Source organism: Rosa chinensis, chromosome 4 (assembly GCF_002994745.2).
Source record: "Rosa chinensis cultivar Old Blush chromosome 4, RchiOBHm-V2, whole genome shotgun sequence".
Taxonomy (NCBI): domain Eukaryota; kingdom Viridiplantae; phylum Streptophyta; class Magnoliopsida; order Rosales; family Rosaceae; genus Rosa; species Rosa chinensis.
The window spans coordinates 30,635,189-30,648,113 of NC_037091.1; the positions used below are offsets into that span (position 1 = coordinate 30,635,189).

The window sequence follows — 12,925 nt, forward strand, 5'->3', positions numbered from 1 at the left end:
GGGTAACTTTCCTTATATATCAAAAATTTACCATGAACAGTAATTTTCGTAATTCACTCATAACTTTTGCATACGAACTCCGATTTTTACGTACCACATATGCACGCGCTCTGTTTAACATCCTCTACAACTTTCATGAAGGAAATTTTCTCAAATTTTTAACTCATAAAAAGTTAAAATTATAACCGCGAACGGTAACCATAAAGAATTTCATGTAACTCAGTAAAAGGTTATATCAGATATGGGGTGTAACAATTCACCCCCCCTAAAAAAAAATTTCGCCCTTGAAATTTACGTACCTGTCAGAACAGATGGGGGTACTGTCGTCTCATTAAATCTTCCGGTTCCCAAGTGGCTTCTTCCACCAAATGATTACTCCACAATACTTTAACTAAAGGTATCGTCTTGTTTCTAAGGACCTGCTCTCTTCTGTCAAGTATCTGGATCGGTTTCTCCTCATAAGTAAGGTCCTCCTTCAAACGAAGGGGTTGTTCTTCTAAAACATGGGAGGGATCAGCAATATACTTGCGGAGTAGGGACACGTGGAAGACATCATGGATCTTTGATAACCTCGGAGGTAGAATCAATCTGTATGCAACTGGGCCAACTCGATCTTTAATCATAAACGGTCCAATGAATCGGGGACTAAGCTTCCCTTGCTTTCCAAATCTTACAACACCCTTCCAAGGGGACAATTTCAAGAATACCCAATCACCTTTTTGAAATTCCAAGTCTTTCCTGCGGTTATCCGCATAACTCTTTTGTCTACTCTGAGCAGCTTTGAGTTTCTCTTTGATCAACTTAACCTTTTCGGTGGTAATCCGCACAATCTCTAGACCTATGAGCTTTCTTTCTCCCACCTCATTCCAACATAAAGGAGTACGGCACTGTCTTCCATAGAGAGCTTCGTAAGGAGCCATGTCAATACTGGAATGGTAGCTATTATTGTAAGCAAACTCAATCAATGCCAGATGACTATCCCAACTTCCTTTGAATTGCATAACACAGGATCTCAACATGTCTTCCAAGGTTTGAATAGTCCTCTCAGATTGCCCATCAGTCTGTGGATGAAATGTCGTGCTAAAACTTAATCCAGTACCTAAAGCCTCATGTAGACTCTTCCAAAATTTTGAGGTGAAACGAGGATCTCGATCAGAGACAATGGAAACGGGTGGTCCATGAAGTTTCACAATTTCATTAACATAAAGTTCCGCCAGCTTGTTCATCCCATAAGTCTTGTTAACAGGTAAGAAATGAGCAGACTTGGTGAGTCGATCCACAATCACCCATATACTATCATGACCATCGCGAGTTCGTGGAAGACCTGAAACAAAATCCATGGTGATGTGCTCCCACTTCCACTCCGGAATAGGCAACGGCTGAAGCAATCCTGAAGGTTTCTGTCTTTCTGCTTTTAACTGTTGGCATATCAAGCACCTACTCACATACTTTGCAATTTCCCTTTTCATATCCCGCCACCAATAATATGGTTTTAAAGTTCGATACATTTTTGTCCCACCAGGATGCATAGCGTAAGCAGAACTATGAGCCTCATCCAAAATTTCTCGTTTAATATCAGGAAGATTAGGTACACATATTCTATTCTCAAACATTAAGGCTCCATCTCCTCTAAGGATAAAGTCCGTTCTAGTGCCATCACTCACTGCTTCTTTTAAATATCTTAAATATTCATCTTCATCTTGTGCCTCCCGTACTTTATCAATGAGATTCGGCCTCACATGGAAGCTAGCTAACAATGCTCCAGACCCTTCTTCAATTGTCAAATTAACTCCTGTAGATCGCAATTCATAAAGTAAAGGGACTCGAACTGCCTTCAAATGGGCTAAAGAGCTAGAGGGCTTTCGGCTAAGTGCATCAGCTACCACATTGGCCCTTCCTGGATGGTACTCGATAGTGCAATCATAGTCCTTAATCAACTCTAACCACCTCCTTTGCCTCAAATTTAAGTCCCTTTGGTTAAGTAGATACTGGAGACTTTTGTGATCCGTAAAAATTTGGCATCGTGCTCCATAAAGGTAGTGTCTCCATAGCTTAAGTGCCAAAACTATAGCAGCAAGCTCAAGGTCATGAGTTGGGTAGTTCATTTCGTGAGGTTTCAACTGTCTAGATGCGTAAGCAATCACATTCCCATGCTGCATCAACACACAACCTAAACCTTGTCTTGAGGCATCACTGTAAATCACATACTCCCCGTTATCATCAGGAAATACTAAAACTGGGCACGAGTTAACCGTCCTTTGAGTTCTTGAAAACTTTGCTCACACTTATCCGACCAAACAAATTTAGTACCTTTCCTGGTCAATTTAGTGAGGGGGCTGCAAGCTTAGAGAAATCCTGCATGAACCGCCGATAATAACCGGCTAAACCCAAGAAACTACGAATCTCCGTCACTGTGGTGGGTCTTCCCCAATTCAAAACCGCTTCCACCTTTTGAGGATCCACACTAATACCTTCAGCTGATACCACATGACCCAAGAATCCTATGCTGTTAAGCCAGAATTCACACTTACTCAACTTAGCATATAATCTAGCCTCCCTCAAAGTCCGAAGTACTAGCCTCAAATGCTTAATATGAAGCTCATCACTCTTGGACTAAACCAGAATGTCATCAATGAATACGATCACAAAACGGTCCAAGTATGGACGGAATACTCGATTCATGAGATCCATAAAGGCTGCAGGAGCATTGGTTAATCCAAAAGGCATCACCACAAATTCGTAGTGACCATAGCGTGATCGGAATGCTGTCTTGGGTACATCGGACTCTCTTATCCGGAGCTGGTGATAACCTGTCCTCAAATCAATCTTAGAGAAGACTTTGGCACCCCGCAATTGATCGAATAAGTCATCAATCCGTGGTAATGGATACTTGTTTTTCACTGTGACCTTATTCAATTTTCTATAATCAATACACAACCTCAAAGTGCCATCCTTCTTCTTAACAAAAAGCACCGAAGCACCCCAAGGGGACACACTTGGCCGGATGAAACCTTTATTCAACAACTCCTGTAACTGGGTCTTCAACTCCTTTAACTCAGCTGGAGCCATCCTATAAGGTGCCTGATATATAGGTGCAGTACCAGGGAGCAACTCAATGGTAAAATCTATTTCCCTTTCTGGAGGTAATCCAGGTAGTTCATCAGGAAACACATCCGGAAACTTCCTGACCACAGGAATATCCTCAATGTTCAACACCGCCCTCTTTGTATCCACAATGTGTGCTAAATAAGCCTGACAACCTTTATTCATAAGCTTTTCAGCTGTAATGGCTGAAATCAGGCAAGAGGAGAGAATATTCCTCTCACCACGGAAGGTGATTTCCTGTTTTCCTGGACTTCAAAACACTACTTCTTTATGGAAACAATCAACCAATGCACCATGTGTCTCCAAAAAGTCCATCCCAAGAATTACATCAAACTCTACAAGGTCTAGAGGAATTAAGTTGGCCTCTAGGAAAAAACCATCAACCATTACACCACAACCATTAAAAACCCACTCTATCTTAAGTGCCCTTCCCGCAGGTAAAGAAACATACCACTAACCAATAAGGAGTGATGATGGCACATTTGCAAAACATGTGAATCTACTGGACATAAAAGAGTGCGTCGCATCAGGATCAATTAAGGTTAAAGCAGGTTGATGAAAGATAAACAACGTACCAACGATAACTTTCGGTGAATCACGGCCCTCCTGCTGGGTCATGGCGTGCAGTCTAGCATGTGTCACAGGACGACCTCGCTGAACTCTGCCCTGCTGAGAACTAGCTTGGCCTACCGAGCTGGTGCGGGCGCTGCTAGTAGAACCACTAGCAGAGGATTGACCAACAGTCTGAGTGGGGGTAGATCTAGCTCCCTGAGTCGCAAGGGGACAGTCCCTCCTGAAGTGATCCTGCTGACCACAAATAAAACATCCAACTGTCTGATACTGCCCATACTGGGCTGGCTGGCTTGCAGAAGCCCCACTCGAACCACCATGATAACTCCTGGACCTCTCAAACTGTCCAAACTGTCGTCCACTAGACTGACCCCGAGAGAATCTCCTGTCACGTGCCCTGAATCTAGTACGGGTTCTCGAACTGGAACCACTGCTCTTTCCACTACCAACTGAAGAACCAGAACCAGATGTGGAAGTAGCCCTCTTAGATGGACCCTGGCTAGGGACACCAGGATCCCTAGGGTGAAATCCAACAGGTGAGTCTGACTCAATGTCCATGGCATAAGATACTGCCTCAGCAAAGCTACGGTACGGTGTGCCTAACATCTTATCCTTAAACTTTCCTCCAAGTCCCAAAACAAATCTACGAATTTTGCTTTGCTCAGTACGAACCAAATCCGGCACATGATGGGCCAAGGAGAGAAACTCCTGCTCAAACTCCAACACTGACTGCTCATCTCTCTTCACCAAGCTCAAGAACTGGTCTTGCATCCGATTGAGGTGGGCATCACTAAAGTACCGTCCATAGAAATGGGTCTTGAACATATCCCATGTCATGGGGCCAACATTTGCAGGGTCATTAGTAACATCAATCCACCAATGCCAGGCGGTATCCTCAAGAAACTGTACTGCCAAATCCACTTTCCTATCCTCTGGAAGATCCATCTGGGAGAAAACTCTCTCCATCCTGTCAATCCACCGCTGAGCCTCTACAGGTGAGGCGGCAGAAGCAAAAGTCTGAGCCCCATGCCTCTTAGCACGCTCCACAGTATAGTCAGTACGTGACCCGGGGAGTGCTGCGGCAATCTGCCGAAAGAACTGACCAAAAGAATCCGCAAACCCCCTAGGTATCGGCTCATCTTCCCCAACCGGAGTTCTCTCACGTGCTCGGCGATTTCGAGCCATAGTACCTGAAGAAAAGTATTTAAGAAGTTCAAGGATCAGTACAACAAGGTATCTACTTTACATGCATAATAACACACTAATACCGAAGAGCACATGATGGGGATCCGCCGCGGTCGGGCCATCACTCGAGAGGTACCAGGCGTCATTAAGCATATAAAGTAGCAAGGAAGTAAGGAAGTCTACAAAATCTAGAAACCTAGTGCTCTGATACCAACTGACAAGACCCGCCCCGAATTCCACCCTGGAATCCGAAGTGGCCCTGCGAGACCCACCTTTAAAGGAGATTTACCAAAAATTTCGGCATAACCTCTCTTAAAGATGGTTAACCCAAAAACCTGCGGAAACCAAAATTCACATCTAATTAACCAACCACAACTCCTGGAGCCACCCTGCTCCCAAATTCAGACAATCCATCTCAAGGCTAACAACATCATCTATAATCTCCGAAAGGTACAAGTTACTACAATCACCAAAGTTAGGTCATAGACCTCAAATATAATACACATAAGTTGGGTCACATATCCCTTAGTAATCAGAGCATTATAGGAATATAAATAGACAAGGAATATAGTAGGTTAACCAGGTAACCTACAGAATGTGATGGCGGAAGCAGGTGCGGTCACTATGGCTCACTCTCGTACATCGAGCAACAGTACTGCAATCTGGGCATTTGAAACCGAAGGGCCCAGGGAAAAGTATATAAAACGTTAGCGTGAGTGGACAAAAATAAATAACTTTAAACAAAAAAGATTTTATACTTTCCCACATTTATTTCTTTAAAAACTCCCGATGCATGCAATAATTAAGAAAAGACCGACTAGCCCCGCTAGTCAAGAACGACAACAAAAGAACATGGGGAAAATGGGTTCACCATACGGGAATGGAGCCCCTCAGGCTCAACCTACCCTCGACTGCCACTCACACATAGATTGTGCGAGGAGGAGAACTAATAACCTCAACTTCCATTCACACATAGATTGTGTGAGGAGGAGAATATCACCTCGACTACCACCCACGTGAGGAGGAGAAAGCTACCTCACTGCCACTCACAAACACAAAGTAAGTGAGGAGGAGACCTATTCACATGACCCGCGTATGGTGAGGAAGAAGATCGTCAAAAGCCAGTAAATCTGTATAATTTCCCCACTTATTTCGAAAAATTCGGAATCCAATGAATAAAGACGTGACCTCGCACGCCAAGCTCATCTCAGGTTCAAATATAAATAGGGTATAAATAAGTATCGATTTCCGAATCCGCATAAATCAAATCCTTAAATCGAGCATAATGAATCTAAATTCAAAAGTTCAAACCAATAAATCATTCAATAATCCAAACCAAAATAAAATGCTCGATAATTAAATTGATAAATCGATAAACTCAAAACTTGCGGAATATAATTTGCATGCATCAATTAAAATCAAAGGTCCACTCACAATATGCGGTCAATCCTGACGTCGCTCGTGATTCTCCTCGTGTGGAGACTCCTCTCGTCCTGTACGAATAACATTCATAAATATATATAATTCACAGGACGGAACTTTAACTTTACGATACTTATAATTGGTAATTCAAAATAATCCCCCATCCTAAAACCGACTTCTCAACACTCTACAACATCCATCCTTAATACTCCGTCAATATTCAATCACCGATGAATTAATTCTCGAGTGAATTCGAAATAATTCCGGCGTTCGAATTCACGTAAACCGTTAATTATACAATTTAAACTCAATCCGAAATTCCTCCGATGTCAACCAAACTTCACACATTACACTCTACAATCATTAACTGGTATTGGGGATTAAAACGACATCTAAAACCCTGCTATACGCGCCTCCACGCGCTACCTACAGTGGCGGCACGTGGGACCACGCGCCGGCGGCGACCTTCTCCAATGACCACCAAATTCCGGCATCAACATCATCTCAACAGACCCAAACAACTTCTCAACTATAGCATTGATCAATTTTACCTCTAAGTGGCCGAATCGAGCCGTTGAAGGAAAGCCCCGAAGTTCCAAGAACCCTAGAATGGCAAATTATCAATTCGGCTTCTACCATGCAAATTGGAACGAACCACCTTAGGGAAAATAATCACCATCAAAAACCGTACCTTCGATGGGAATATGGCGGCCGGAGGTGGCCGGAATGGCCGGAAATCGGCAAAATCCCAAAACTGCAACCGGGGAGGAATTTCCTTCGATCCGAGCTTTTCCGGCCTAATCGTCCAAAGATACCTCCACAGACGTGACCGGGGGAAGAAACCGAGCTTGGGGGTGGCCGGATTACGTCCGGAGTCGACCGGAAGAGGAAGAAATCGAAGGGGAAAGAATTCGGCCGAGAGGGGAGGAAGAGTCGGGGAGAGAGAGAGAGAAAGAGGGGTGGGTTTCCGGTTTTGGAAACCTACCCGGGTAACTTTCCTTATATATCAAAAATTTACCATGAACAGTAATTTTCGTAATTCACTCATAACTTTTGCATACGAACTCCGATTTTTACGTACCACATATGCACGCGCTCTGTTTAACATCCTCTACAACTTTCATGAAGGAAATTTTCTCAAATTTTTAACTCATAAAAAGTCAATTTTTAAGCACCCCCTAAACGTTAAAATTATAACCGCGAACGGTAACCATAAAGAATTTCATGTAACTCAGTAAAAAGGTATATCAGATATGGGGTGTAACAGTTCATCCTTCCAGTCAGTTCAAATGAGGAGACATCATTCTCCTCTTCATCATCTTCATCATGGAAAGATTCTTCCCCTTGATGATGATAGTAAGGATCATAGGTAGCTGGCGGTGTTTTCCTGGTATGTAGGTACCTTTGGACGCATTCTTTCTCACGTCGGTTTCTCTGAGAAGATGCTCAAAGCTACCCACCTGTATGATAAGCTCACCCATTGACTGGATCATGCTACCATGTTTCTTCTTTCGCTGGCGGGGTTCCAAGCCATTGATGGCCAACTTAACTAGTTCTTTCTCAGACAACACCATGCTTAGTTTGGCCTTCTGGATCTGGAAGCGTTGGAGATAAGCGACAGTAGACTCAGTAGGCTGTTGGGCCATCTGAGTTTGAAAAGCCAAATCATCCTCAGGCTCGACAGCCCCGAAAGTTTCTCGGAAGAGTTTTTCCATTACTAGCCAATCCGCCACTGATCTTGGTCAGAGTTTAGAAAACCATCTAAAGGCTGCTCCAGAAAGAGAGGTGCCAAAGATCTTGCACTTGAGGATGTCATCATTTTGGTACTGGCCGCATTACACCCTAAACCTGGCCAGATGGGTTACCGCATTCTCAGTATCCTCCCCTGAAAAAGTAGAAAATATGATATTTTTATAACCTCGAGGGAAAGGTGCGAGCATTATGTGCTGTGGGAAAGGTCCTTCGTAAACCCCATCTAGATGGGCCCCTAGGGTTGGCCAACTTGATCATCTCCTCAACCTCTTCGCGTTTCACATAATCTGGACCAGGAGGAGGAGTCGCCACAGTCTGGCGGGTGGTTTGCAAAGGAATGGCTTGGCTAGCAGCCGCTGTTCCTTCCCCAAGGCGAATTGTGGGGGGAATAGTAGACTGTTGAAGGGTCACAGCTGGCGCGGTCACATCCTTTACCATAGCTGTTATCCTGATCGGATTGCCAGCCTGGTCAATGCCATTGTAATTCCCTGGGAGCTTTTCATAAGCATTCTCCGCTCCATCACTGTCATATTGAGTAAACACAATAGGATCAGCAGGAGTGCCTTCACCGATTTTCAGAGTCCTATTCTTTTGCGGAGCCGGAGGAGTAGCCTTGTTAACACCAATGACCAGGGCTTTTTCTCTACTTTTGGTTAACGAGGCTGTGGCATTTGTAGATGGTGTAGCGGTACTGCTGCTAACCTTCTCGCGAGCATTAGGTGGTATGTACTTACCAGATCCTGAGGGTTGACCAAGCGAGCCAAGGATGGCACTAGGATCTCCTAACGCCTTATTCAAAACTTCTTTAGCCTAGTTCAGCTCAGCTCTCTACATGGCGGCCTCAGTCGCAAGGTTGGACCTATCTTTGCGAAGACCGGCCAATTCTGATGCAGTCTGCTTGGTTTGGCTCGCAATATAAGCAGAAATTTGTTTGCTTTAGGCGGCTTGACCACCTATCATGCCCATAAGCTCCCTATGGTGCTCTTAACTTTGCTTGGACATGTCGGCCAGTTGCTCTCTGGTCTGCTGCGATTCTTACAAAAGCTCATCCATCCTCCTTTGCTGTGCCGCCAATACCTTTCTTGTCCTCTCGCTATACAAAGTAGAATTCTGCTGAAAAATAGCAAGCCGCTCCTCTATGCTCTCATTCTTTGGGACAAGAATGGGCACATAGGGCTCAATCATCTCCGCGCTCGGGACTACCTGGGTGGTGTCGAATGCGCTTCCCGCCTATTTAGGCTAGACGACAGGGGTTTCTTTATCCTCAGTAGCGAGCTGGGGAGTTCCGCCCTGTTTAGCTGACATGTCTGATGATTGCAGGTTAAATGAGAACCTTTGAATCACCTGTTCATCGGAAAGACCACGACAATCTGCACGAGAATGCGGACTGTAACTAGAGGTCTTGTGCTTCGGGCAAGTAACGTAAACCTTTCGGTAAGGATTTGCGCTCGACTTCCCAATGGTTGCGATCACGAAGAAACGCTATATATGGTCCCACTGGGAGTGTCAAAATGTTTGGCTCCAAAACTAGTTGGGTGCAAACTGTCTCTTTTAAGCGTCTGTGCAGGCGTGCCAGCACCGTGGGGTGCATTCGTTGGGGAATCCCTTGACCTGGCTTCTTCTCAAACGCCGTGGACGAGGAGAGCACCAACCTCGTCACTAGGTTCTTCTCTATGCCTTTTGGAAAAGGACTTCTTGCCTTATGGATAAGGGCTTTGGTTGTGATCTCTTCGCGACACTGAATCGATACTCAATGTTGTAGGTTGAGCAGAGCAATCACTGGGAAGTTTGGACAAAGCACGGGTTTTGCTAAAGTGTGACTTTAGCTTCTCTGGGTTGCGAGGGCGTTACCCTTGCTTCGCTTGTTTGCAACTAGGTTGCAGGTAGGTTTGCTCTGGAGAGGCTTTGATAATCTGTACGATTAGTTGATTGAAGAGTTGTCCTTGATTCGTCCTTGAAACCTGGTATTTATACCCTAGGGTTTCGATTGTTCTATGTCATAGAAGGATTATTGATTGAAGTTTCCTATTCAATCTCCACTACTTGATTCCAATAAAGGCTCGTTTTCCTTATGGATCCCGGATTGGGTGAAGCTGTAACCCAAATCCAAGTAGGCTTATCTTTGGGTCGCATGTATTGGGCCACTACGCTAAATCCCCTAAAGGGATCTTGCCAAAAAATACTTTTGGGCTCAAACACCCCCCAAAGACAAATACACCAACAACAAAGCCGCAAAACCTTAAACACACTACTGCTGCCCACCAAAAATTAGGAAAAAAAAAAATACAAACAACAAACCAAAAAACATTGTCGAAACACCTTCGTGTTCACAAAAAGTTGCAGGTTCAAAGAATTCAGGAAGCACACTCATGGAGGAGGAATTTCGACAACTTTCTGATGGCAAAAGAAGAAAAGCAGATGGCTCACCTATGTACTTTGCTCCGCTTGCTTCCGATGCCTATATTGCGGTGCGTTCTGTGTATGGGTGGTGGAAGTAAGCGTCAACTGAAAGCCGTGGGCTGCTGGTTCACGCCAAGGACAAATGTGCAAAGTTCTTGGGTTCACAATAGTGGGGAAGCTACTCCAAGATGATCCCCGTGAAGAGTTTCAAAACCAAAGGAAGAAATCACTCCACCTGCAGCAAATTCATCATCAAAATGGTGTCACAGAAGGCGAAGTTGCTATGTTTTACGGAAGGGTATTCGACTTAGCTCACCCTTGATCACAAAGTCTTCGGCATGTTCAGTTGGCTCTCCCTCGAATCACTAGACTGCAGCCACAAAATGGGAGAGTGATGGGGGTCGTTTGATTCCTATTACCTGGCACGAGATATTAGCAGAGATGTTTGAGGGGTGGACCAGCTTCTATGAAGGATGGAACGTGCCTATTCACTCCTAAAGAAAAGATGTGGCCAAGCTGCAACATTTGATGAAGTTAAAACTTACCTCTATAAAGCAATGGTTCGAATACCGCCTGCAATGTTTTCCTTCAAAATGATGTCTGCAAGATGGAAAAGCAATCTCATGCTCAGCAAAATGAAGTCCTTGCTTTTGGTTTCATGGTCACGGCTACACCAAAAGAATGGAAGCTTAATTCCACCTATTGGCAGCAGAGCAGAAGCTTGCGCTAGGCTACAAGTCTCTTTCAAGACAAGCCAAAAATAAAAGTTCAAGAAGCATGTGGCAATGACATTCAATTTAAGAAGCAGAAAACACTTCTCAAGTAGCCATGAAGCTTGGCGGTGGAGGAATATCTTAAAACATGCAGATAGTTACAAATGGCTTCACACATATTTTGTCAAAGTCAAAACCTTCAAAATATGTAATTGAACACATTTGCTGCAGGTCGGAGCAACATAAATAATGGTTTGTTAAATGTGCTGCAAGCTTGAAATAAACTTTCCACCTTAAGCATAAGGTGGTGCCATGGTTTGACAATGCAAAAAGACAAAATAATGGTAGCCATGTCAAAGAGTAAATTCTTTTCTTTTGTTTGATGGTGGAAAGCTGATCATGACTCATCCATAATTAAAGTATGCTGCAGCCTTGTCTATGAATGAGAGTTAAAGACAAGAGAAACCAAGATGCAAACATGCATAAAGAAACAAGTTTTGCAATCAAACGGTGGCGTCACTAAATCATGAATCGGTGGTGCATAAATTGGGTCGAAAGGATGTTTTCTCACTAGTTCTGGGTTCGACACCAATAGCTCTGATAGATGCATTTCGTGAATAGGGGTAAGAAATCAAGGCCTCTGATAAGAAGAAAACAAGAAAATCGATTAGCATAAATGCTTCCAACTATATATGGGAAAAAAAGAAGAAGGTAAATTAGTACCCGATTTGGTGCGCAGGCAGAGAGAATGGGGAATCTAAAGACTGGAGCCAACCCATTTATATGGACTTCAGCGACATCACTCCCTGTCCAGATCGAATTGTGATAGCTAATCCTCATCTTGAACTCAGTCTATATCTTAAGCTGATGATTACGCCACACCAAGGCATTCAAGATGACTCAGAATGGACAACGTGTGTCCCTTTATTTTGCTGCTTTGAAGAACATCTGGTTGGAGATTGATCAAAGGCGCCCTAATAAGATGAAGAATGCTGATGATATCAAGCTGCACAATGAGGAGAACGATTTGTTGCGGGTGCATATATTTCTGAATGGACTTGATTCCAAACATGCTAGCGCAAAAGGTGAGTTGTTAAGGCTTGCTACTCCTCCTTCCCTTGATGGAGCCTTTGCCTATATTCACAAGGATGAGGCTCAACTAGAAAGTGCTCATGCAATTCACTTTGAATTGTCTAGTGTCACAGTTCAGTCTAATCCTACAGCACCTAAATATATGCCGCCATATACTCAACAGTTGCGTCCTCACTCTAGCTTTACATCACCTACTGGTAATCGTCCTTTCTGCAACTACTACAAACAGTTAGGGCACATTAAAGCTAAATGTCACAAGCTAAATGGATATCCCGCATCTTGGGGAAAACCAGCACTTAATCAACAAGGACGTGCTCATTTAGTCCAAAATCCTTATTACTATGGTGTGGAGGGGTGAGATCACTCAACTGCTGCTGGTAATCCTTCTGTATCCATGGTTGGACGTGGTAAGATTGGTGTTGCTTTACATATTTCTGATTTTATTGGGGAAGATACCTGGCTCATTGATTCTAGGGCATCGGACCATATGACTTATGATAAATCCTATTTCACCCACTTGTCACCACCACCTGTGTCTAAAGTTACCAATGCAAATGGTGAAGCCTTCCCTGTGTTGGGAACCAGTTCGGTTAGACTTACACCTACATTAGAGCTACATAATGTCTTATATGTTCCTGCTTTATCTCACCACTTGATATCTGTACCACAATTAAATGTTGAAGCTA

General features: G+C 43.9%; 1 protein-coding gene across 1 annotated transcript; it reads right to left on the minus strand.

Annotated features, from left to right (window-relative positions):
- Nucleotides 1–2,613: 2,613 nt before the first annotated feature.
- On the minus strand, nt 2,614–7,997 carry LOC121052826. Its single transcript, XM_040518715.1, has 4 exons — nt 7,685–7,997; nt 3,681–4,865; nt 3,399–3,470; nt 2,614–3,290 (listed from the first exon to the last, which is right to left on the minus strand). Exons 1-4 carry the CDS (start codon nt 7,995–7,997, stop codon nt 2,614–2,616), a joined length of 2,247 nt encoding a protein of 748 aa, XP_040374649.1.
- Between the last annotated feature and the right edge of the window lie 4,928 nt (nt 7,998–12,925).

Coding starts and splice junctions, on each gene's coding strand:
- LOC121052826 (XM_040518715.1), bottom strand. CDS start 7,997: ATGGAAAAACTCTTCCGAGAAACTTTCGGGGCTGTCGAGCCTGAGGAT. Junction 3,471..3,680: donor TTCACCGAAAGTTATCGTTG/GTACGTTGTTTA, acceptor GTTTTTTCCTAG/AGGCCAACTTAATTCCTCTA. Junction 3,291..3,398: donor GGACTTTTTGGAGACACATG/GTGCATTGGTTG, acceptor GCCTGATTTCAG/CCATTACAGCTGAAAAGCTT.